Source organism: Balaenoptera acutorostrata, chromosome 13, assembly GCF_949987535.1.
Source record: "Balaenoptera acutorostrata chromosome 13, mBalAcu1.1, whole genome shotgun sequence".
In the NCBI taxonomy this organism is placed as follows: domain Eukaryota; kingdom Metazoa; phylum Chordata; class Mammalia; order Artiodactyla; family Balaenopteridae; genus Balaenoptera; species Balaenoptera acutorostrata.
In genome coordinates, this window is record NC_080076.1 from 85,518,211 (window position 1) to 85,545,217 (window position 27,007).

General features: G+C 48.2%; 1 protein-coding gene across 1 annotated transcript; it reads right to left on the reverse strand.

The window, feature by feature from the left end:
- Nucleotides 1-866: 866 nt before the first annotated feature.
- Nucleotides 867-15,621, reverse strand: MORN3 (MORN repeat containing 3). Its single transcript, XM_007189549.2, has 7 exons — nt 15,369-15,621; nt 12,808-12,980; nt 8,663-8,820; nt 6,929-7,088; nt 3,557-3,741; nt 3,237-3,320; nt 867-1,479 (listed from the first exon to the last, which is right to left on the reverse strand). The coding sequence occupies exons 2-6, from the start codon at nt 12,950-12,952 to the stop codon at nt 3,243-3,245; spliced, it is 726 nt and encodes a 241-aa protein (XP_007189611.1). The 5' UTR covers nt 12,953-12,980; nt 15,369-15,621; the 3' UTR covers nt 867-1,479; nt 3,237-3,242.
- Between the last annotated feature and the right edge of the window lie 11,386 nt (nt 15,622-27,007).

Sequence of the window (27,007 nt, forward strand, 5' to 3'; positions counted from 1 at the left end):
AATGCTGCCTCTGTCTTGTTTCTCTGATACTTCCTCATCTTTATGATCAGGTTGTGCATTTTGGGAGGAATTTTTTCTCCATTTTGCAGATGACAAAAATTGATGTCCAAAGAGGATAAGTTTTCGAGCCTGGAAATCTGGCTCAGAGCCTAGACACTCAAAAAATCTTACGTAGACTGATTCTGGCTTTGCTTAAGAAATCGGAAGATCCAGCAGCGGCATTACTGGGCCCGCCTTCTTGCAGAGCAACAATGAACAGGAGCTGAGTTGCAGCTACCTCTTACCCAGGAGATGTATTTGCCACAGTCCCCACCACTCCCTATTGTCTGATACCAGCCCAGCTTCATATGTTACTTACCTGGCCCCAGAGGGCCTTTGTGTTTGACAGCTCATTCTGTCCCATAAACCTGATATAGAAAGTGGTTTTATAAAAACAAAGTGCTCTGGCTGAAGTGAAAGTTGGTTGTGGGAAAGTGTGGCCTTAAGCTTTTGTCCTTCTGTGCAGACTTGGACATGGCCACAGCAGCTTGGTGGGCTGAGTGGGGGAGGGGGCCCTCCTTTATCCTATTGCAGCTTCTTGCCTCCATCCTGCATCACATACACCAGGACCCACCCTCCCCTGTCCCCAGAAGGCCCTCTGACTGGGACCGAGTAGGGTGGGGCAGGTGCCCCTGTGTGAAACGCTCCACTGCTCCCCAGAGAAAACCTGGGCATCTTCCATCCTTCCCCTAAGATACCCACCTCCCTGCTTCTGCAGAGATCTGGGATCCTGCTGGAATAATTTCTGGGCTAAACTTGCCTGAACTCAAGAATCATCAGATTGGCTTGTAAAAAGTGGATTTCCAAGCTCTTCTGCAGATTCCAGTTCAAGTTGGTCTGGGTGTCTTTGGAATCTCTTTTTTCATAAGCACTTCAGGTACTCAGACTCAGGCAACTTAGGGAAACACGGGCAGTTAAGAACACAGTCTTTAATTTCAATTTTATGTTTTGAATAGATAATACATTCATAGGTTCCAAACACAGCAGTGAAAAATTGCTGTCCCTCCCCTGTTCCCAGGTTCCCAGTTCTTCCCAGAGACAACCATTGTTGCCAGTTTATTTTGTTCCCATCTAGAGATTTTATACATAAACAAGTACACATCCTACCTTTTCTGAAAAAATGGTAGTTTTCTATACGCACTGCCACCGTTCTCACCTTAAGAGCAGACAGGCCTAAGTTTAAGCACAGTCACTTTCTAGTTTGGTGACTTGCGAGTCTCCCTGAACCTCAGTTTCCTCCTCTAAAATGACATGAATAATAGCAGGACACCTCATAGGTTGTTGAGGGGTCATGGGAGAGCACCCGTGTAAAGCTCTCAGCGCTGGGCCTAGCACTGAGTGGCTCTGTGTCTGGTTAGTTACGTGTCCAGAGGCAGCCAGGCTCAGCTTCCCGGCTTCAGAGGTACCGACTGAGAACCATGCCGTGGGTCGGGCCACCTGCTTGGGGTTTAGATGGCAGAGAGAACTTCAGCATCAGTGAACGCTTTACTACATGCCGGATACTTGCTGAGGGCTTTATGAACATCGTGGTATTTCAGGGTTATTTCATGGTATTAAACCATTGAAGTTGGGTTGAATAATTCTTCTGTAGAGTGTTTACATCATAACATGTTTAGCAGGATCACAACCTCTACCCACTGGGTGCCAGTAGAATTCTTCCCTGCCAGTTGTGACAACCAAAAATGTCTCCAGACTTTGCCAGATGTTCCCGGGGAAGGAAAGGGGACAAAACCACCCTCCCTCAGGTTAGAACCACACCTTATTTCATTCTTCCAGTAACCACAGTAACCCCTGGCGGTAAGTACTGTTATTGTCCCATATGAGAGGAGAGGAAACTTGAAGAACAGAGAGGTTGGGTGACGTACACAAGAACACACAGCTAATAAGTCAGTGCTGGGATTCACACTCAAGGAGTCACTGCAGAACTCCTGTTCCTACCCATTATGTAAGAGTTCCTCTTATCTTGCAGGAATTTTGTCTAGAATTATGCAAAGCCCTTCCCAGAAATCTGCTTTACAACTAACCTTAATACGTGTTATTTGTTATTTTTACATCTGCTAGCAAATCCTCAAAACACCTCTGTGAGATCTCTGAAGTCCCATTTTACAGATGGGGCAACTGAGGTCACTTACTTAGGATCACAAAGCCAGTAAGTCAGAGGTTCTCTGCCCCAGCTGCACATTAGAGTCAGCTGGGGAGCTTTTTGAAGGCCCAGGCCTCACCCCAGACAGATGAGAATCTCTGGGCATGGGATCCGGACATTCCTAGCTTTTAAATCTCCCACAGGATTCCAAGGTTGGGAGCCCCTGTGTTAGGCTGAGAAGCCACGTCACATTTTAATGCCAAATCTTAGTGACCAATGTAACCAGATGCAGGCTCTATCTTCTCGGAATAACTCAGAGATCAGAGACCTGGAGGCACCGCCCCTTTCTGCCCCAAGGTAAATTCATGCAACCCATGGGGACCTCTCTTCTCTACCTGAAATCCCTCCTGAGGCTCCCTCGCACCCCGGCCACCCACCACAGGCTCCGGGCTCACGCTGCCAGGCTCTCCTTTATTCTGGGTTGCTCAGGGATGGGGTCCAAGAATAAAGGCGTCCCCAAGGCCAGCAGGGGAGAGAAGCACTGGCCTCCTACTGGTAAGGAATGATCCAGTGCTGGGAGGAGTAAGGTGCCTTCTGAGGGTGCCGAGGGTGTGCCCAAGTCCCCCCTTGCTCCACCAGTGGGAGCCGCACCGGTCCGAGCAGTTGGGTGACTCCGGTTTGAATTCCTCCTGAAGCGCTGGTGTTCTTTCTGCAGGGGCAAGGGCGGGGGGGGGGGGGGGGGGCGGGGGGGGGCGGGGCTGGCATCTCCAAGATGCTGTATCAGTGCTCTCTCCTTGACCCCACTTATACCAACACCAGGAGGGGTAGCACTGAACAAGGCCCCACAAGACAGATAGGCAAGTGGAGGCCCGGGGCCCTCCAGGGCGAGCAGACCACCTGACTCCAATCCGATTAAGCCCAGGGTGCAAATGGGAGGATTTGGCAGGACTTCTGCAGGGAAAAGAGTTTTGAAGGGGAAGAAGCAACGACCAGCAGGACTGCAGGAGGCAAGAAACTCACCCTCTCTGGTCAAGCCCCTGAGCCCCTAGGCCAGAGGAGACCCCAGGAGCTGCCTGGACCACATCACAGGGTGGCAGGTGTGCCCACCTCTCACCTGGCATCAATCTCCTTCTTCCTCTGTCTTCTTGAACGTGGCCAAAGCTTCCGCCAACACGCCGTCAGGATCTAGAATTTTGACCTGGAGGGAAGCAGCAGGGGTTGGTTTGAGGAGCATGGAAGGCCCAGACTGCCAGCCTTCGGGGCACTGCCTGCTTTGTGGGGTACTGCCAGCCTCCCTGGGGTCGCCCTGACCGAAAACAAAACCTTGTCTGTTTCCTGGCCAGGCTGGGCTCGGCCAGGCTGGGTGTGGCTGTGGGTGCTGTTTTGTCTCTCCCTGGGCTGCGTGTGGCCCCAGGATCCGGGAGAGCTTCCCACCTCAGGAATGGGGAACCGGGTGGGCTTGGGGGCCTCATCACGGCCAGAGTCAATCATTGTGCCACACTTGGCTATGTTGTCAACCCAGAGGCCTTCAAACAGCTGACCATGGTCCAGGTGGAAGAAGCGCCCCGACCCATTCTTCATGCCTCTCTGCCAGTTGCCTTCGTAGCGGTTCCCGTTCTCTGGGGGAAAGAACAGGGAGTCGGGGGTCTTGGCCCACAAAACCAGGCCAGGCTACATATACCCAGGCTGGACCCTTGCCACTGCCAGGCTAGACATGCCCACCAGAAAGCCATAGAGCCCTGGGGTGTGAGCGACTTCCGGTTTCAGACCTGGTTCACATCTCACCTCCACTACCTCCCCGAACATAGATGAGCACCATAGTTTCCTAGCTGTAAAAAATATAGCTAATAATACTGACAGGCAATGTTTTTTCAGCACTTACTCTGTGCCTGATTCCATGCTGTTTCTGACCTCACTTCTCACAAAAACAGTTCTGTGAAGGATGAAGGATTCCATTTTATACATGGAACTTGAAAAGCTCCAGGAATTTGACTGATTTGCACAAGGTCACAGAACTAGGAAGTGGCAGAGGCAGGGTTTCAAACCAAATCCTGTTCACATCAGGAACCCCGGCTCTTAATCGGGAATCAATTCCACTTCCCATTGGATCGCGGTGGTGGTGGTGTAAAAATAATAATAAAGCCAACATGTCTCAGCTCAGACACTTACCAGCCGTGTGACCTTGAGCAAGTCACTGAACCATTTTGTCTCATTTCCTCATTTGTAAAACGGGGACAAGAGTAGCTCCTCACTCATAAAATTATTCTGAAGATTACATGAGGCCATACACAGACAGGACCTAGAAGAGTATTGGATAAACTCTAGGTCAGAGGTCAGCAAACTTTTTCTGCAAAGGGGCAGATAGTGTTTTCAGCATCGCGGGCCATAGGGTCTCTGCTGCGCATGGTCAATTCTGCCATTGCAGCACAAAAGCAGCCCATGGACAATACATAACTGAACGAGCACGTCTGTGTGCCAATAAAACTTTATTTACAAAACACGTGTTGGGCTGGATTTGGCCAATAGTTTGCTGAGCCCATACAAGGATGTACTGATACTGAGCACTTACTATTCCGTGTCATGCTAAGCATTTTACAAATATAAACCTCATTTAAGCTTCACAATAACTCTAGTTAAGCTTTATTTTTTCCTTACTTTACAGTTGAGAAAACTGAAGCATAGAGAGTGTAAGGAAATTAATTGCCCAAGGTCCCACAACTAGTAAGAGCTTGAGCTAGAATTTGAACCCAGGCTGGCCGGCTCCAGAGTCCAAGCCTTAGAAACAGTGCACTTAGAGCTCCTTCACTGTGCAGGCCACAGAAGGTGCTCAATGAAAGCAGGCTATTACTACTAGGAGATGCACACTGAAATCAGGCACGGAGGCGGATGCACGGGGAATTGAGAATGACAGAGTGGCTGCCCTTAACCCTCCCCAGCTGCCCAGTGCCTTGGTTTAATCAAGTCTCTTTGGAGGGACTTCCCTGGTGGCACAGTGGTTAAGAATCCGCCTGCCAGTGCAGGGGACACGGGTTCGAGCCCTGGTCTGGAAAGATCCCACATGCCACGGAGCAACTAAGCCCGTGTGCCACAACTACTGAAGCCTGCGTGCTTAGAGCCCGTGCTCCGCAACAAGAGAGGCCACTGCAATGAGAGGCCCATGCACAGCAACAAAGAGTAGCCCCTGCTCACCGCAACCAGAGAAAGCCGGCTCACAGCAACGAAAACCCAACGCAGCCAAAAAAAAAAAAAAAAAATCTCTTTGGAAGTTGGAATCTTGAGTTTTCAGGAGACTGGGCTCTGGTTTGTGTCCTCACCAAGAGTATCTACTTACTACCTGGCAGACCCTGGGGAAACAGTGGGGAACAAAACAGACACATTCCCAGTCCTTCTGCAGGCTCACAGTCTAGAGGGACAATGATACTAGCTTTATCGACAGCCTACTACATGCCAGGCCCTGTTCTAAGCACTTTACACAGACTCCCTCATCTAATCCTCCCCATAGCCCTATGAAGTGGGTACTGCCATTATTCCCATTTTACAGGAGAGGAAACTGAGGCACAGAGATGCAAAGTAGTTCGCCCAAGATTATACACCTAGTTCTAAGAAGCAAAGGAAGCAAGTGCTGAGAATAATGAGAATAATGTGCTTTAGGTGGAATGTACAAATGCAAAGATCTGGGGGAATCTCCTTTTTTTTTTTTAATATTTATTTATTTGGCTGCACCAGGTCTTAGTTGCGGCACGTGGGATCTTCCTTGAGGCATGCAGGATCTTTTAGTTGCAGCATGTGGGATCTAGTTCCCTGACCAGGGATCAAACCCAGGCCCCCTGCATTGGGAGCCTGGAGTCTTAGCTACTGGACCACCAGGGAAGTCCCTGGGGGAATCGTCTTTCTATTCCAGGAAGAGGGAACAGCAGTGCAAGGGCCCTGAGGCAGAAAGTGGGAGGAATTGAAAGAAAGTTAGTATGGTCAAAAAGAAGGGAGTCCAGGGGAAGAGGGGAGGTGAAACTGGAGTGGTGAGCAGGGCCAGATCATGCTGGGCCCCACAGACCACAGTCAGGCCTCTGAACTCAGTCTGAGGGCAATAGGGAGCTATGGAAAGGTTGAAAGCAAGGCAGTGACAAGGTCCAATTTATGAAAAGCTCGGTCTGGTTGCTTTGTAGAGAATGGATTAAGTCCTGATACAAATGCGAGCTTCTCAGAACTCTTTCCTCTGCCTGGGAACGTCCTTCCCCAGCGCAATACATATCCCGCTTCCTCTCCTCCTTCCATTCTCCATTCAAACAACACCTCTTCAGGGAGGCGTTCTCTGACCCTAAGCCAATCTAAACAGCCCTGACCCCAACTCCTTTGTCATTCTCCAACACGTCTTCCTGTTTTCAAGGGGAAGTCCTTAGCACTTCTGACCTCAGAACAGACTGCGTAACCTTGAGCAAATGACTTAACCTCTCTGTGCCTTTGTTCATTTGTAAAGTGCGGATGATGAGAGCACCTATCTTATAGGATTGCATTGTGGATTAAATGAGCTCAGGGCTGTATTAGTGTAGGCTATGATTATTACGACCATAAGACAATGTCTCAATTGTTTATATTTATTGTTAGGCTCCCCTTTTAGAGTATAAACTTCCTGAGGGCAAGGACCGGGTCCTGTCATTCACCTTAACCCAGCCGGGACAGGGCTATGCGGCTTGGGGGGGGGCTTGGCCTGATGGGGCGTGGCCATGCAGGGCCCAGAGGAGTGTGACTTGAGGGTGTGGTCGGGTGGGCGTGATCAACAGGCCATTGGGGGCGGGGCTAAGCACTCACTCAGGCGTAACATGCCCTCCCCTTCTGGCTTGTCGTTGCACCACTGGCCCTCGTAGATGTCTCCGTTGCTGTAGTACATGCGGCCCCATCCGCTGCGCTGGTTGCCACACCAGTCACCCTCGTAATACTCCTTGGGTCCGAAAAACTGGATCCCATAGCCCTGAAAGCACGAAGGTGTCCTTGTTCACGATGTCCCACACCACTAGGAACTCCCACCATCCTCCCTGGCACCCAAGCCACACACCTGGGCTTCTCCCCTGCTTCCTCCCCCAGCCCTACATCCAAGCTGACGGTCGTGTATCGAAGAATCTCCCAGGCCGTCCATTCTCCTCTGTCTTTGTGCTACCACCTTCCTGCAGCCCACCATCATTTCACCCCTTCTCACTGGTCTTCCTCCTCCACTCTCCCGTTCTCCCCTGACCCCATGCATCTGCCATACATCTCCTAGGAGGATCTTTACGTCGTCTCTCCGATCACATTTGCCGTGTCTCCCCAACTCTGATTTGACCCTATTAAAAGTCGCAGATGCCTGACAATCAGATCAAAGCTACGGACTTTCTCCCCAGAAAAATGGACATAAGCACTTATCATGCAGCCGCAGAGAATCACCACAAACTCCCCGCAGATCACACCTAAAGAGGTTGGGTTATGCAGCGCAAGTCTACTCTTCAAAATCCTGATCCCCTACATAACCTTCAAGGCCTCACTCCCACCCCTGTGGGCAGACACACCTTGCTGTTTATTATATCCTTCCTTTTGCTAGTTCCTCTTCTTTTTTACTCCCTAACTCCTTGCATCTTATGGTGTCACCTTCTACAGGAAGCCTGCCCTGAATTCTCAATGAACTGCCTCTGGACTTTCTGTAAAAACCTCTATCCTAGCACCATATTATATGTAAAATATTTATTTTGGGAGCTTTATCCCCACTGGCCAATAAACATTTTGAGAGTAGAGATCATGAAATGCTGGGCTCTACAACTTGCCAGTGGTGTGACCCCAAGCAAGGCACTTCACCTTCTTCGCCTTTCTGAGCTTGTTTCCTCATCAGTAAAACGGGAATAATAATAATGACGATGATGATGATGTTGTTGTTGATGTGAGAGTTTACAATATATCATGTTCCAGGGTTACAGTAGCTGCTGTTCGATGGCAATACTGTATTATTATCTGTCTCCATGACCTATGGTGAGGATTCAGGTGTTTACGGGTTGGGGGCATGCCTCTGGCTGGTTTCTATCCCTCAGGACCTTCCTCTCTTGGCCAAGGGTGTGGCCCCTGCTTTCTTTCTTGCTCCCACTCTTCCAAACCCCCGCTGCCACCTCTTATCCAGTCCCAACAGAAGGGGGGTTCTCAGAAAGGGTTGCCAGGGGAAAAGAAAGCCAGGAAATGAGTGGGGAGGTTGGGAGGAGACTTTGGCCCCTCACAGCCTGGCTGGCTTCTTGTAGCCACAGGGTTTCATGGGCTCCTCCCTGGGCCCTCTCCTCTTGCTTCCTGTTTCCTGGGTTTTGTTCTGAGAAGCCTTGATGTTCCCCCACCCCTTCCTTCTCCCACCCACACAGCAACCCTGTTCTCCTCCCCTAGATCCCCCCACCCTTTTCTCCCAGGCCTCTCTGACTGCTCCCACACACACCCCCGCCCCCCGCCCTCACACACACACACACACACACACACACACACACGCACAGCCTGCTTTCAGCCTGGCCCGCACCCCAGGGCATGATGGGAACCACTCACACATTTCTTATCGCCCTTCCACCAGCCTGAGTAGACTCTCCTGTACTTTCCGGTCTCTTGGTCAGAAAGGCTGAGGGTACCATAGCCATCTCTCTTCCCAAATTTCCAGTCCCCCTCATAGGTGGCTCCGCTCTTCCTCCAGACCTGTGTTCCTTTCCCTAGGGACACAAAGATGCGCCAACATGGTAGACACGGCCTTTATGGGGCTGGGGGTGCCGGGAGGCAGGTGCTGTGTCTGCCTGGGCCTCAGGGGTCCCTAGACTGGACAATTCTCAAGAACTAGGTCAGGGTCTGTGCCCGGTCTCTAGACCCCCAGCACCCAGGAAAACCCCCAAAAAAGTTCTATTTCTACAGCCCTTTGCCCTGAAGCCAAACTGACATAGCAGACCCCAAGTAGAAATCTGCCCCTTCAGTGTTTCAGCTTCATCTTTTTTTAAATTTTAATTAATTTATTTATGGTTGCATTGGGTCTTCGTTGCTGCACGCAGGCGGGCTTTCTCTAGTTGTGGTGAGCGGGGGCGACTCTTCGTTGCGGTGCGTGGGCTTCTCATTGCGGTGGCTTCTCTTGTTGCGGAGCACGGGCTCTAGGCTTTAGTACTTGTAGCACATGGGCTCAGTAGTTGTGGCGCGCAGGCTCAGTAGTTGTGGCGCATGGGCTTAGTTGCTCCACGGCATGTGGGATCTTCCCGGACCAGGGTTTGAACCCGTATCCCCTGCATTGGCAGGTGGATTCTTTTTTATTTATTTATTTATTTATTTATTTATTTTTAATGAGGATCTTGAATCAGATGCGTATGTTTGATTGATTGATTGATTGATTGATTTTGGCTGTGTTGCGTCTTCGTTTCTGTGCGAGGGCTTTCTCCAGTTGTGGCAAGCGGGGGCCACTCTTCATCGCGATGCGCGGGCCTCTCTCGTTGCGGAGCACAGGCTCCAAACGCGCAGGCTCAGCAGTTGTGGCTCACGGGCCCAGCCGCTCCGCGGCATGTGGGATCTTCCCAGGCCAGGGCTCGAACCCGTGTCCCCTGCATTAGCAGGCAGACTCTCAACCACTGCGCCACCAGGGAAGCCCCTGGCAGGTGGATTCTTAACCATTGCGCCACCAGGGAAGTCCCAAGCTTCATCTTTTAATAATACTGAATGGATACACCAGATGGTCAGGATTTTTAGAAAATGTTCTGCATAGTTCTTCAGTTCTCCTGAACACACATGGAGACCCATCTCCTCCTACTCCAGCCCCTCTGTGTCCTCCACGCCCGTTTTCCATTCTGCTCTCCAACCACTGTGGTTTCCATGCTGTTCTTGGAACCCACCTGTTATGCTTTCGCCTCAGGGCTTTTGTACCTGCTTCTCCTTTAGCCTGGAAAACTCTTCCCTCTCTCTATATATATTTTTCTTCCCTCTATATTTGCTCACTCCCTACCTCCTGCAAGTCTTTGCTGAAATCTCATTTTCTCAATGAGGCCTACCCTGACCATCCCGTTTAAAATTATTCCGTATAAGCTTCTTTTAATCCCTTACCCTGTTCTGTTTCTTTCCATATCACTTGTCAGCTCTTAACATAATAGATAATTCACTTATTTATCATTTATTGTCTATTGTCTGTCTCTTCCAGGAGAATGTACACTCCACAAGAGCACAGACTGATCTGTTCTGTCCACTGCTCTATATCCAGCACGGAAGAACAGTGTCTGGTATGTTGTAGGTGACCAATATTTGTTGAACAAAGAGATGAATACAATATTTGCGGAGTACCTATGCACACCAACTCATGTCTTGGTCCTTGGTAGCTCAGGAACAAATCCAACATTGTCCCTGTGAGCTTTTTGATCTAGTGCAAGTAACTTAACTCTCTGGGCCTCAGGTTCCTCGTGTGTAAAATGGGGATAAGAATATCTCATGGGGTTGTTCTGTTCACTAAATTCATTAATATATGTAGAACACTTAGGACAATGCCTGCAAATAGAAAAGATGATATCAATGATTTTTGCCCTTGAGGTAAGGTCCAGTCACATTGCAGGGGATGAAGGGTTGTTTACATCTGTCCTTCTTCTAGTTTATTTCCTTTGGGGATGCAGCCCTCCCTCTCAGTCCTTGAGGTTTGCATGGGGCTGACTTCTGCTCCTGGCAAGCCTAGACAATCAGTGTATTCTATCCACCCAGGCCTCTGTGACTGGTTCAGTGAAGGGCATGTGACCAAGTTGGTCCAATGAGACTGTTTGTCTCCCAGATGAAGGCAGAACTTACCAAGGCCTAAGAGGCCCTACATGATTCGCCCTCCTAACCTGCCCCTTTCTCCCCTCCTTCTCTGTGTTCCAGCCCACTGGCTTCCAGTCTGTTCCTTGAACAAGAGGTAATAGTGAAAAACATCCCCCCATCTCTGATTCCACTATCTAGAAGACATGCTTCCCCCTGCCTGGCTAATCATTTTCATCCTCTGGGCTCGGCTCAAACATGTTCTCATGGCTCCTTTCATGGCTTCTCTCTGGTCCCCTTTACATCCTGATGATACCACTTTTAGCTGTGTGGCCTTGAGTAAGTCACTTCCTCTCTCTGAGCCCCAGTTTCCTCATCTGTAAAATGGGACATTACCTACTGTGCAGGTTGTCAGTGAGACTGGAAGGACCCTGAGTGTTGGGATTATTCCAGATGTCCAGGATAGAGCCTGGCACAGACTAGGAGCACAATGAGTATTAGTGGAGTGAGTGGTCTGGGTAACCACTGGGGACACCCTATCCTTGCCCTGAATGACGGCTCTCTGGACTGCTTCCAGCCTGCTTATACTACAGCAACCCACTTCAGCTTGGTCGAAAGGTGAGTCAAGAGAGGGGGCATTGGACCTGGGTTCTCTGACAGATCTGCTTTCTGCAGCCCCAGCCCCATCAGCTCTATGCCTCCAGGGTCTGAGGGGAGGCAGGACTCACACAGGAGGGCTCAGAGGGCCACACCAGCCCACAAGGTCATATCACAGGTAGGGCAGCCAAGTCCAGAGAATGGGAAATGACTTACCCAAAGTCACACAGCTACTCAGTAATAGAGCCAGGCTCAGAACTTCAGGGTCCTGACTCCTAGTCCAGGGCTCTGTCCACACCACAGGCTGCCCACAAGGATTGAAACATGCAGGCAGACATCTTTAACCGCACATAGAGCTCCAAGCAGCTGCTTAAACCCTGGCCTTTAAGTCAGTGCTGAGGGTGGGTGTTGTGTTACACACTGGGTGAGGTCAACTTTGGGGGCCTTCTTGGACAAGGAAGCTCTGAGTAGTGATTCCTGCCATGGTCAGCCCTCTGAGAACACTCCAGAAGTTCCCTTCTGCACAGACCCTTGGCTAAATACTTGATAGATGTCATCTCTTAACAGATAGGTATTATTCCCATTTTACAGATGGGGAGACTGGGGCTCAGAGTAGTGTAGTAGATCTCTCAAGGTCATAGTTACTGGAGCTGAGATTCTGACCCAGTTTTATGGACTCAAGCACTTAACGCAGGAAGGTAGGAGAGAAGAATGGTTAAGAGCAGAGAATCTGAAATTGCAAGACTGGACTGAGAAGCTGTAACACCTTTTTTGAATAAAAACTATTTTTTTTCTTCAGGGCTTAGTTTGTATCACAAAGAGCCCTGTACTCCCTGCTAGTTAAACTGAGCCCAGCCCAGTTAAAGTCAGAGCCCCAGCCACTTGGGGTGGGGGGTGGAAGTATAGGGGGTGGGGGGATAGGGGGTGGGGGATGGCGGGTGTCCTCCCTCGCCCCCTACTGGTTTGAAGGGCTGAGTTTGAAGACCAGAATCCCAGTTGCAAGCTGCTTTCTGGGGGCCACCTTTTCCTCCTGCTAGCCAGCCCCATGCTTAGCCCAGGTGTCAGAGGTAGAGAATGAGCTGGTGTCCTGAGAGTCCCAGCTGAGGCTGCGGCTGGTGCCTAAAGACTGCTTTGTCCCCTACTGGTCCCTTTGCTCAGTTGAAGCCAGGGCCGAGTTGGGTTCCAGAGCCCCAGCAGGAGGAGGCCCCTGGTTGGTCCAAGTCGGCATTCACTCCTCAGAGATACATGTTATATCCCCAGTGAGCTATGCAAGCTGCTTCCTTGGCCCCGGTTGCCCACCATGGCCCAGACCCCATACTCACCGCCTGAGCCCCCGAAGGTCCCCCACTTACCGTGTTTCATGTTGTCCTTCCACTTGCCCACATAGTGATCACCATTGACAGCGAACACCTGGTGCCTCAGTCCGTTCTTCTGGGCCTTCTGGTCCCACGCCTTCCACAGGGGCTCTGACTTTGGCGGGCACTTGGAGATAGGCATGTTGGCTGCTTCTGTGGGCCAGAGGGTGCTGGCAAAGGGTTAGGGACATCGGGGGCTCAGTTTGCCGTAAGTAATACCAGGATCCTGGGGCTTCCCAGGGAGACACTTGTCTGAGGTCAAGTGGGATGAGTCATGTGTGTTCCGAGTCCCCAGGGCAGATGAGCAGCCCCTGGGGGGTATCCTTTTGTGCTGGACTGACGCTCGGAGGCTCTCTCTTCCCCTGCCTCTCCAGGGGTCCCTTGGGGCGGGGGATCTGATGGCACAATTGCTTGGGATGGGAACCCAGGGAAACCAACAGAGCAGAGGGGTTTGTGATGACATCAGGAAGAAGCTGCCCCGGGGGAGAGAGTGAAAGTCACATATTTAATAACCAGTATGACCAACCAGAGTGGATGCTGGCCTGGAGCCCTCAGTCGTGAGCACTACAACCCACTCTGGGGAGTTGGGGCCTAGCCAGGCCACTCTGTCTGGGCTGGCAGACAGCCGTGATGGCACAGCCCACAGGGGCACCCCCGCTACCACCACTGGCTCAACACCCAACACTTTAGCCCCCGGGGTCCTGCCCCCTATGCCTGGTGGACAGGATGGTAGAAAAGCCTAGGGGCTGGCTTTGCAGGGGTTTGTGAGCTGTCAGGAGAGCCCATCAACTAAAGAGACTGCCTCTTGGGAGACCCCCTGTACCAGTTTGCCTAGAACTGAGGGGTTTCCTAGGACATTGGACTTTCAGTGCTAAAGCTGGGACAGTCCCAGGCACACCGGGATGGTTGATCACCCTCTACCTCTGACCTCTGCCTTCTGCCTAGGTACTCTTCCTGTCTGCCTGGTTAGGTTTTTTTCATCAGACCAGGGCTCTCTCCTCCCCACCCTGCCTGGTGGGGTTGCAGAGAGACTTTGGGTCTCTCCCCAGACTGGAAGCCCCCCATCTATGCTCTTCATGTCCCCAGGATCTCCAGTGCAGACATTCTTGTCTATTTGTCTGTCTCCAGGGGACTTGTGCAAGGTGATAAAGATGGTCTCCAAATCTGGGGATCCCTGTTTCCCCTCAGCAGGTACCATCTATCCTGCTCCATAGATGGGAAATACACACACACACTCAAGCAGTGCTAGCAGCCAAGGATGGGGGTGGGGGAGTGGAGGGATGGGGGAATGAGGGGATAGTGGTGGGGGACTAGAGTGAACTATTTAACCATCAGCAGGCAGAGGTCTTTTTTGGTTTTGTTTTTGTTTGCCGCACTGCGTGGCCAGTGGAATCTTAGTTCCCCCGCCAGGGATCGAACCCAGGCCCCCTGCAGTGGAAGCACGAAGTTCTAACAACTGGACTGCCATGGAATTCCCAGGCAGAGGTACTGACCAATGAGAATGACCTCAGGGCTGAGCAGGTTTCAGGAGATCTTGGTGTCCCAGGCATCCGCCCACCCAGGACCAGCGTCACAGGTGTGCAACCTCAACAGTTGCACAGGGCCTGGTCCTTAGAGGGGCATGTACTTGGTCTCGGCTCTGTCGCTGTTTTGAAATTCTTAATACTTTATGAGCTACTGCCTCACATTTTCATTTTGCACTGGGCCCTGCTTACCAAGGAGTTCCCTGTAGGGCCACAGCAGGGGCCTCAGTGATTCTGACTAAGCTGGCCAACTGTACTGGCTAGTACATATTTTGACAATCATGCCTAGGAATTGGGAAAGTCACTCCAGGCAAGGAAAACAGCCAGGGTGAAAACTGGGCAGAGGGAAACAGTCTCATGTCCTAAATTTAATGTTTTTCTTTTTTCTCCCATTTGCATGTACCATGTGTACTATGATTAATCTTTATATTGAAGTTAATTCACTTAAAAAATCAATACATTTATCCAAGAAAGATTTTGCAAACATTACTTAGGTCTTAGCTAGACACTGGGGCTTACAGTTGAGATTAGCAAATGTTCAGAAAGGTGTTGTTAATGCCATATTAGCCCCAAACTGACACTTTCTCCTTGGCTTACTCAGAACTGTAAGAGAACTCAGAATCTAATAACTTTCTTACGATGTCACTGGGTGATACTTAATGCTTCATCAGTGTAACTCATCCTCTGTCCCACACTTTCAGGAACGTAGATTCTACCCTAGAGGAGGTTGTGGTCTTAATACATAGAGCTCCTGATAGGAAAAGAAAGCTTTGGGGAATTCCCTGGCGGTCCAGTGGTTAGGACTAGGCGTTTTCACTGCCACGGCGCGAGTTAGTTCGTGGCCGCAAGCCACGCTGCGTGGCCCGAAAAAAAAAAAAAGGAAAAGAAAGCTTTGCCACTCGGTGCGCGTACTCTACCCGTGTTGTTTTCATACTGAATAACAATAATTACCACCATGGAAGGTGGAAGGAGCAGGGCCCAGGCGGCTGGGGGTCAGTCGCTAGCCCGCGCCTCGTCACACCTACGCCGGCTCACCTGCGCTCTCCTGCGGGGCGGATCCTGCATCTGGGGTCCTAGGCCGAGAGCGGTGGAGTCGCCGCCCGCAGCCTCCAACCTCAATCGTCGTCCGCAGCGCGCGTTCCGGCGTCCCAAGCCGGGCCGGGGTCGCTATGGCAACGCGGGGCCCCAGCAAAGCCAGCCGGCAGGTCCCGCCCCTTCCTGCGGAGACTGTGAGTTCGGGGCCGCGTGTGGGGAAGGCTGCAGAGCCTCCTGCGACGAGGAAGGACGTCTTCGGGCCTGCGGAGGTCGAGTACTGGCTGGTGCACCGGCCCGGTGGCCAAAGGCTGGTGGGCGAGCCCGGGAGACCTAATATCCGCGGAGCTTGGGCCACGGTGTGCCCCGGGAGGTTACTGCCCTCCCCACCCCCGCTTCCCTCCCGTCCCGGTTTCCCCAGAGCAAATACCACGCCCGATGCTGGTAGGAAAGTGTCAAAGGCTTTTCTGCCTTGTTGCAAAGACAAAGGGGCAAAATTAAAGGGAAAGCCAACATTACACCTGTTCTTTGTTTTGTTTATTAGACTCCTCTGAGAATCTGAGGGAAGCTATATTGCCCCTCCACCCCGGAAGATGCATCCGATTTACATAGACACAAGTCGGCCCAAGTCATTCCTCAGCTCACTTCCCTACAGTGGTTCCCCTGACCACTCAGAGTAAAAGCCACAGTGCCTAGTGTCTTCAGAGCCCTGTGTCATTTGCCCACCTCCCTCCCCTTTCCTCTCTGAGTTTGTCCCCTACTCTGTGCGCCCAGTCCCACTCTGCTCTAGCCTCACACTTGCTTCCTTGCGGTTCCTGGAAAATGCTAGGCGTGTTCCTGCCTCAGGGCCTTAACCTCTTCTGTGCTTCTGCCAGGCCGTCTCTTCCTCCAAATAGCGGCCTGGATCACGCCCTGCCCTCCAGGGCTTTATTCAAATCACCTCAGTACGGAGTTTCTGGACCACCCTATTTAAAACTGGAATCTCCATATATACTTTCTGAAATGTTTTCCTCTTTCCCAACCTCATTCCTGTTTCATGTTCTCTGTAGCACTGCATGCACACACACACACACCCCTTATTTATTGTCTGTCTCTTTGAAGGCAAAAAAAAAAAATTTTTTTTTTGGCTGTGCCAGGCCGTTTGCAGGGATCTTACCCAACCAAGGATCATTGAACCCGTTCCCCCTGCAGTGGAGGCGTGGAGCCCTACCCACTGGACAGCCAGGGAATTCCCAGAATATTTGTTGAGATATAATTTTTGCTCTAGAGTTCCCCACAGGATCAGGCTGTACTCACTTGGCTTCTTCACTTACTTTCCCCCCGTGTATTAGCCAGTTTCTACTGGAAGCAGTTCCTTAACAAATCATATAAATATTATATATACATTTTTTCTTTTTTACAAAACTGGAGCCAGCTTGTGACTACAGAAGAAACACAACGGACCCAGAGAATGGTACAGCTTTTCCATGATGAAATACATTCAAGAACATCATTTTAACACCTGAATAGTTTCTTCACCAGTCTCCTGGTGATGGGCATCAGATTTATTGCCAATGTTCCCCATTATAAATGTTGATCTGATGAATGTCCTTCCGTTTAAATGTGGTTATGCATTGCAGCTTATTTCCTAAGGAAAGATTCCTAGAGACAGAATTGTGGGTCAAAGGGTGTGAGCATTTTTGAACTCTTGATATATATCACCAAATTGCCCTCCTGAAAGATTGTATCAGTTCCATACACAGAATAGAAGAGTGTCTGTTTTTTCCCCGATCTTTACCCTTTGCCCACATTGAGTATTATTTTTAAAGCTCTTACCCATCTCATAGAAAAAAGTCTTGTTCTGATGGCTTGTCTTTGATTACCAGTGGGCTCCCCTTCACTGCTTTGCTCTTCACTCCCACTGGAATGGGAATTTTGCTCTAATTTCCACACATATCACATCATTTGTAGTTAATTTGTTGGGTGTCTCTCTGTCTCATTAGCAGGTACTTGACATAGAACTTATACAATGTATCTTAATGCCTTATCCAAGGTTCCTTTGGTTTCAGGTAGAGAACCATCTCACACTATCTAATTAAGGAAATTTATTAAGGATACAAGAGTGTTGGAAAGCTGTCAACAGCAAAGCCATTCTCTCTCTCTCTCTCTCTCTCTACATGTCTCCTTCATCTTTCTCATTCTGCCAATCAGCTTTCTCATGCTCATGGTCCCACCTCGGTTCGGTTCCAAACACTCACAGAAATTAATTGGCTCTTTCCAAATTCCAATCCCAAATTCATGACTGGCTCACCTAGGGTCTGGAGTCTGCCCAGGGCCAGTCATGGCGCAGATGCTGTGGTTCTCCTCAAGGCATTCTCCTCTCCTACTCAGGTACCTGGCCAGCTGTTCCAGCAGGTTCTATCCTGGTGCAAACTATCCCTGTGCTGTGGCTTTGTCCAGAGCTGCCCTGCCACCCACTGAGTGGCACCTCAATGGTCTAGTTTTCTCTCTCCCAAGGCCAGGCTAAGATACAGCCTCAAGCCTCAGTCCCACCCCTCCAAGAAGCCCTTTTACAACCACTAATCAAACCCTGGCTCAGGGGAAGCAAGGACTGTCCCCTAGAGAAGAATCTGGGGTAGGTTAACATTTATCTGCCTCGGCAGGCAATCTGGATGGGCAGGTTACAAATCTATGAGATTATTCTCCTTATGGAGTCAGAATTTGGTAGCATAACTCACAAACTCCTGAGCAGGTGCTATGGACCGGCCACTCCTTAATACCGAAGTGCCAGGAACATCAAGCTTGAGGTCCTCTGTCCCATACACCCTTCTGATAATTACTTGCCAGATTTGAATGGCTAGAATTGGGACTTCCCTGGTGGCCCAGTTGTTAAGACTCCATGTTTCCACTGCAGGGGGCGTGGGTTTGATCCCTGGTCGGGGAATTAAGATCCCGCATGCTGCGCTTGACATGGCCAAAAACAAACCAGAAAAAAAGGTAGTCAGTTTTGAATGGCTAGAATTTAGCTGGGCTCCTCTCAAGGACCTTGTTTACAGTTTGGGATGAAGGGAGTTCTCCTGTGTAGTCTTGGGTGAGAGGGACTCCTCCACACACCCACAGATAAACATTCCCTTGGGGAGGCATATGCTTTCCTGGGCACAGAGCTTTGGCTAGAAGCCTGGATGCTCCACCCTGGCAAGAAATCCCAAGGTTCTGTCTAATGCTTACTGCGTTGTCAACTCCAGGGGCCGACATTCACACTGTAGTCTGTTCCTGAGAGCACTGTCTAAATAAAACGAGAATGGGGCCTTCTGGAGCTGAGCTATCTGGGTCTCAGCCTTCCCAGAAGTGGCAGAAAGGACCCACCTGGAGACCACCCAAATGTCCATCAAAAGATGAATGGATAGGGGAATCTCCTGGCAGTCCAGTGGTTAGGACTCGGTGCTTCCACTGCAGGGGGCCCGGGTTCCATCCCTGGTTAGGGAACTAAGATCTCACAAGCCGAATGGCATGGCCAAAAAAAGAAAAGAGAATGGAATGGATAAAAAACGTCATCTATCCATACAGTGTAATATTATTCAGCCATAAAAAGGAATGAAATACTGACACAGGCTACAACATGGATGAACCTTGAAAACATTACGCTAAGTGAGAGAAGCCAGACACCAGACACAAAAGGGCATACATTGTTTGTTTCCATTCATATGAAATGTCTAGGATAGGCAAATCTATAGAGACAGAAAGTAGATTAGTGGTTACTTTGGGAAGGGGGAGGTGGGGAGATGGGAAGGTGATAGTTAAAGGGCAGGTTTGTTTGTTTGTTTGTTTTTTGCAGTGATGAAGATATTCTAAAACTGACTGTGATGAAGGATGCATAACTCTGTGAATATACTAAGAACCATCGAGTTGTACATTTTAAACCAGTGAATTGTATGGTGAATTCTCTCAATAAAGCTGTTTTAAAAAGTCTCCGGGGCTTCCCTGGTGGCGCAGTGGTTGAGAATCTGCCTGCCAATGCAGGGCACACGGGTTCGAGCCCTGGTCTGGGAAGATCCCACATGCCGCGGAGCAACTGGGCCCGTGAGCCACGATTGCTGAGCCTGCGCGTCTGGAGCCTGTGCTCCGCAACAAGAGAGGCCGCGACGGTGAGAGGCCTGCGCACCGCAATGAAGAGTGGCCCCCGCTTGCCACAACTAGAGAAAGCCCGCGCACAGAAACGAAGACCCAACACAGCCAAAAATAAATAAATAAAAAAAAAAAAAAAAAAAAAAAGTCTCCGGTGCAGAACGAGTGCCCTCTAGGGGCTCTCAGATATCCAGAGAGAGTCACAGGCCACTTTTTTTTTTTTTTTTGAGACTTCTGCTAAATTAAAAATCAGAGAAATGCCTAAAGAGGGTAACACAAAGTGCAGAAAATGTTATTTAACTTTTTACTGAAGTATAAAATACATACAGAAAAGTGGAAATATCCTCAGTGTATAGCTTGATAGATTTTTGCAAACTGAGCACACCATTCTTGTCACGACTGACTCTCTGGGACTGTCTCTCTCTTGGGAACAATGCCAAAAGTCTAAATTTGAGTCCCGTCGTATATATGAGGCCACTTTTTTTTTCTTTTGAGAGTTTATTGCAACTTTGGGATATTAGTGGTAAACCATATGGTTTTAAAAAACATATGTGGCTGCACTTAAATTCACATAAAAATAGCATTTTAAAAACTATAATGAAATTTAATCCTTTTACACAGGTTAACAAAATGTATTACAAGAAAAACTAAACATTGGGTTTAACAAAAGCAATATTTTTAAAGTGGAACAATGAAAATATTTTTTCCAATGTTTTACAAATGGTCACCTCTGGGTCCATTTACCACACTAGGGGATAAAAGTTGTTCAAATACAGCTGTGCTCAACTGAGCCACTTACCTGCAGCACAGTAGTACTAGAAATCAATCCTAAGGTCAAGATGTAAGACCATAAGAGACTAGATCCTAAACGTTTTACAGCCTCCTCAGTAAGAGGTGCTTTTCCTTCCCCAAACAGAATGAGGTCACTTCTGAGTGACTCTATGGGACCGCTCTTTTCCTCTCCTTTCTCTCCTTCTTTCTTAATCTCTAGGGTTATGCCATCAAAGAATTTTTTAAAAATAAAAATTCAATTCCTCAGTTGTACTAGCCACGTTCCAAGTATCCAGTAGGCACTTGTGGCAACTGGCTATCCTAGGGGACAGCGCAGATACAGAACATTTCCTTTACCATAGAAAGTTCTATTGGACAGTGCTGCTTTCAGGGATGAGCTCTGATCTCGTTTTATCCCTTCCTTGCAAGGCTTCCTTTCACTGCCCACAGCTCCCCATCCTTTTTTTTTTTAAGTTGGTCAAGGAAATGCTCTGTCAGAACCTAACATAATGTCTACTGGGATAAGCCAGTGGAAATTATGGTGTTTGGAAATAGTTGTTAGGCAAAGAAATACAGCTAATAAATCATCCCAAGGAAATATGCACAACCTCACCAGCAATTAAAGAAATGAAAGTTAAAATAACCCTGCCATGCATTACATACTGTCTAGACTAGAAAAATGTGTAAAAATGATGGACTGTGATATTGCCAACACTGTGGGGAAAAACGCACCATTACCTACCACTAGCCATCCTGGCAATTAGTTAAATCCTCCTGAAGAACCATCTGGAACCATGTTACAGAAACTATAAAGCTATTTTCTGACTAATTCCACTTAACGACTACTGACTACTATATATTTAATAGATAGCTGGTATGAGGCACAGTACTTGGTACTTTACAGAGTTTTTAAAAAAATGTATGCGTGTTTTCACAACAATTCTATGAGGTAGGTAGGTAGCTTTACCTTCATTTAAAAAATCTGCAAACTCTTAGGTTCACAAAAGTTAAGGAAGATACCCAGAGTAAAAGAGCAAAATAAGTGGCTCAGCCAGGATTCAATCTTAGACTTTTTGACCTAGGAAGACCTGCTCAGAACACCACATTGCCTCCCATTTCAGAGAATTGCCTCTAAGGGAATGGTACAATTAGGGCGGGGAAATAAATTTACGCAAAAATATACATATTAAAGTAATTATTACACTGTTACAAAGGAAAAAATTGGAAAATGCACACAGAAGACAATGTAAGCTGGTCCCGGCACACAGAGGCTCTCAAAAAATTCTTTTTAAAAAAGCAATTCGGTGAAAAAGGTCTCTGGCCCTTTAAAAGTCAGAGGCGAGTAAAACAGAGAGAAAGGAGGCGGGTTAAAGAGCTGACGCGAGAAGCTGCTTGCCTTATTTAAATGAGCGTGCGTAAAGGCTTGCCCTTGTTCCTCGCCAAGTTCCTCACTCAGTGCGCGTGCGCTGCCTTAACCCTGAGGCGGCTCGGCTCCTCCTGCCTATTTAGGTGGGCGGAGACAGTCGCGTGAGTTCCGTGGACCTGCCTTCTCCCGCCCAATTAACCAGCCCCGCCCCCTCTTGCACATGCGCGTACTTCGGCACTAGACCAGGAGGTCCGTGAATGGCTCCAGGAGTTGCGCCTGCGCTGTGGACGCCTCTGCCGGAAGTGGGCGGAATCGTGTTCCAAAACCGAAAGGGCGGAGGGAGAAAGCGCGGCAAGTGTGGCTGAATGGAAAGCTGAATATCGGGACCGCCCAAATACCCTGCTGCGGAATTACGGAACCTAGAAATGTAAGGCCAGAATGTGATCACTGGAACTTAATTTTCGATTTTAGAAAGGTTTTACAAGATTATTCTTTTTCACATGTGTGTTAAATAAAGGTTTTAGGGAGAAAGAATTTTCCCTGTTTTCTTTTTCCCCATGACTTTTTTTTTTCTCTCCGCCGCACCGCGGGGCTTGTGGGATCTTAGTTCCCCCACTAGGGATGGAACCTGGGTCCCCTGCGGTGGAAGTGCAGACTCCTAACCACTGGACCTCCAGGGAAGTCCCCCCATGAATTCTTATATTCTAAAAGACTTCAGGACTCAATAAGGACACATTTGGGTGTCTATGTGCCAGGTTGAAAACAAGTATTATTAAAAAAAAAAAAAAATAGAGCACACCTCGCCCACATCAAAGTAGGTCCTAGTCAGGATTCCCAGTCAGGAAATCATTAGGAAGAGATGTTGAATAAGAGCCAGAAAAGAAACAAGTCTGCATAGAGGTAAGTGTGATTTTGTGACGCAAAAGTTAGAAATGTTTTGGAAGTCCCCTGTGTCAGTTCATAAACTTGATTCCTTGTGGAAAACGTGTTATCTTTTTTATATGTACGTTGTGCTGGATACTGGAGATTCAAAGATGAATATAATCCAGCCCCTGCCCTTGACGAGTTCACACTCAGAAAGGAAGGACAGCAGGGTTCAGGGATACGAATACCCTGGGCAAGGTCCTGGAGGTAAGCATGATAGTGTAGTGACTCCGGCCACTGTTGACCAAAGTGGAAGGATGGCCTCACACAACATGGGAGATCGTGTTGAACGCCCTATGAACAGAGTGGGGTAGACTGGGAGTGAGGAGGTCCAGGTGCCAGGCTGAGGAAGGTTGGCTCCAAATCCAGTGGCCAGGAACCACTGTGTTTTCTTGAACTTGCCCTGCTGGCAGGGAATGAGGCAGAAGGTGACTTTTTGACCACAGTGATTGGTTGAACAGGGAGAAGTTGGGAAAACTCTAACAAAGTCTCAACCTGGCAGGCAGTAAAACCTCCCAAACTGCCAAGTTATGAATTCTAATTAAGGATGCAAACCATGAAAAGGAAAGGAAAGGTGATTCTTGGGTATCCTTAGGAAGTTGCTCAGACACTTACTGGGCTTTTCTCTTTTGGGTAGACACCTTCTCTTTAAACTGTTTTCTCCTTGAGACATAGCATCTTAGAAGGGTCCCAAGCCAAGAATGGACCTGCCGTGAAAGGAATGAACTGTTTCATAGGTACCTCATAAAGAACAGAAAAATAATGAAAATGGCAAACAAGGAAACCCTTAAATGGACTCAAAATACACCAGTTAGTACAACCCTCCTCACAGGGGAGTCACACAGGGCCTCTTGCTCAGAAGTGCCTTGTGCTTGGCTTAATGTTCTGCTGTCACTGTTTTGAAATTCTTAATAATTTTTATTTATTTTATTTATTTATTTATTATTTTTGGCTGCATTGGATCTTCGTTTTTGCGCGCGGGCTTTCTCTAGTTGTGGCGAGCGGGGGCTGCTCCTCGTTGCGGTGCACGGGCTTCCCACTGCGGTGGCTTTCTTGTTGCAGAGCACGGGCTCTAGGCGCTCAGGCTTCAGTAATTGTGGCATGCGGGCTCAGTAGTTGTGGCTTGCGGGCTCTAGAGTGCAGGCTCAGTAGTTGTGGCGCACGGGCTTAGTTGCTCCGCGGCATGTGGGATCTTCCCGGCCCAGGGCTCGAACCCGTGTCCCCTGCATTGGCAGGCGGATTCTTAACCACTTCACCACCAGGGAAGGCCCTACATTATTTTTTAAACTTAATACTTTAGTTGTTTTCTGCTTAAAAGTAATTCATGCTCAAATGATTATCCCCCAAATCAGGATAGTGGTTACCTTAGGGGAAGGGAGGGAGAAGGTTAGGATCAGGGAAGAGGGGTTTGGGGTTATATAAGGTGATGGCAATGTCTTCTTTTTGTTGTTGTTGTTGGCAATGTCTTATTCTTGACCTGGGTCTTAGTCACACAGATTCTCTTTATGATTACTATTTAAACTGTACATATACAATTTATGCATGTTTCTGTATACATTATATGTCACCATAAAAAGGTAATATAGTCTCATTGTTGAAAACGTCGAAAGCAAATTTTTTTTTTTACTAAAGATGAAGAATGTTGACATATTTCCACCATCCCAGCTCTGTGAGTAGTAGTTTTTCAGGTGAAAGAAAAAAGGCTATTTGTGAATAAATCTTTTGTTGATTTTTGCCTTTTGTTGGAAGAAAAAGAAATTCTGTGAAGTTGCCAGCAGGTGGCGCAATTAAATAAGATTTAGTCTTTCAGGCTCAAAAGCAAACCAAACCAAAACCAAAAAGCAGCCAACACTTCCCCTGGTGACTGGAAAACATTTTGGTGAATTTCCCACTACCTACAATCTTCCTCCAATATCCACCATTATACAAAAGAACCTGGTAAATATGGCTTCATTAGGGAACTGTCAGACCTAATTCTTCAAATGCATCGAAGACACTGGATGTTTTCTCCCTGTTGCTTGATAGAGGGCCTCCAAAATAACAGGGCTGGCTGGGACCCAGGATATAGGGCTTTTTGTGTCTGCAACAAATGAGGACAGCAAAGATGTCTAATAATAAATACATTCCTCTAATTTTCTTAGATGGCTTTTGAGACGAATTAGGAAGTGTTCAGTTTCTAAATCTTTATCAAGCACTTCCTTCCACTCACATCTCTTTGATAACAGCCACTGGAGGTTGGGTAAGTTTTCACATAAGAAAAAAAGACGTTTTAATCTGGACACCAAGCCAAAGAAAGAGATCAACGTGCTCATCCTTCTCATTAAGATACACTTATTTGGGAGACTTCCCTGGTGGTCTAGTGGTTAAGATGCCACGCTCCCAGTGCAGGGGGCCGGGGTTCAATCCCTGGTCAGGGAACTAGATCCCGCATGCCGCAACTAAGACCCGGTGCAGCCAAATAAATAAATAAATAATTTTAAAAATAAAAGATTTATTTGGGGCAACGTTGGCCTCAGGACTGGGGACAGGATGGTGGTGGCCATGGGAGATTGGTTACATATGAGGAGGAATGATCAGATAAGTAAATATATTAAGGATGACAGGAGCCAGGTTTCCCACTGCTGGAGAGGGGAATAGTGAATCTGGAAAGGGACAAACTAGAATGAACTCTGTGGATTGAAATTGGATATTGGTGTGAAGTCATGGTTTTCAATATTTATAAATAGAGTTATAAATAGAGGTGTAAATGTGTACATATATACATGCATAATATATAAATACAGTCCCTAGATCTGTCCTCAGAGAGAAAAGAATAGTGACATCCCATAGTGATGAACACACACATCTAGTACCCAGAACTTGGTTTCTAGGGAATTTCCTGGTGGTCCAGTGGGTAGGACTCCACGATTTCACTGCCAAGGGCCTGGGTTCAATCCCTGGTCAGGGAACTAAGATCCTGCATGGCTCACACAAAAACAAAAAACAAAACAAAACAAACTTGGTGGGACTTCCCCTGGTGGTCCAGCGGTTTAAGACTCTGCGCTCCCATTGCAGGGGGCCTAGGTTTGATCCCTGGTCAGAGACCTAGATCCCACATGCCACAACTAAGACCTGGCGCAGCCAAATAAATAAATATATTAATTTAAAAAACCAACTTGGTTTCTAAATGCCATTCTCCACTGGAAGGAACCAGGAATGCTTACCTGGTTCGAGCCCTGGTCTGGGAAGATCAGGAGTAATGTATCAGTGTTAATTTCTTGATTTTGATGATTGTACTTTGGTTGATTAGGAGAATGTTCTTTATTGTGGGAAATGCCCACTAAAGTATTCAGGAGTGATGGGGTGAACTGGATGAGCAATCTACGCTGAATGGGTTTGAAAAATAAGTTATTTGTACTGTACTTGCAACTTTCCTTTAAGTTTGAGATTTTCTGGATAAGTTAAAAAGTATATGTATATAAATCAACACACAGAATGGGAAAAATAGGGACTTCCCTGGTGGTGCAGTGGTTAAGAATCCGCCTGCCAATGCAGGGGACACGGGTTCGATCCCTGGTCCGGGAAGATCCCACATGCCACGGAGCAACTAAGCCCGTGCACCACAACTACTGAGCCTGCACTCTAGAGACCGCGAGCCACAACTACTGAGCCCATGTGCCACAACTATTGAAGCCTGCGCGCCTAGAGCCCAAGCTCTGCAACAAGAGAAGCTGCTGCAGTGAGAAGCCTGTGCACCGCAATGAAGAGTAGCCCCCGCTCGCCGCAACTAGAGAAAGCCCGCGTGCAGCAACAAAGACCCAGCGCAGCCAAAAATAAATAAAATTAAAAAAAAAAAACAAAAAAAAAGTACCCCAGGACTTCCCTGCTGGTCCAGTGAGTGGTTAAGACTCTGTGCTCCCAATGCAGGGGGCCCGGGTCTGATCCCTGGTCAGGAAACTAGATCCCACATGCCGCAACTAAGACCCAGCGCGCCCAAATAAATATTTAAAAAGGAAAAAAAAAAGACTCTGTGCTTCCACTGCAGGGGGCACGGGTTTGATCCCTGGTTGGGGAACTAAAATCCCACATGCTATGCGGCACAGCCAAAAAAAAAGTATCCCAAAATAAAATGTTTGTTTTTTTAAAACCCAAATATATAACGTTAGTGCTTTCTGGTGCTTACATATCAGGCACTTTACCTATATCATCTCATTTAGTCCTCACAACAATCCTACAGAGCAACCCCCAATTTACAGAGAAGGCGAATTATGTACTCAGGGTCACACATCCGGCAAGTGGCATTGCTGGGATTTGAACTCAGGTCTGTCGACTAGTAAATCACACAGCCCCAGCCAGCCAGGACTTTACAGTCCCAGGTAGGCCCAGTAATGCAAATAACTGAATAAGGACATAAAGGACATTTTGATACCTGGAGAGTAAATATTAAACAAATTTTAATAGATAATACTGTTTACATTATAAACCTGTGAACAGAAAG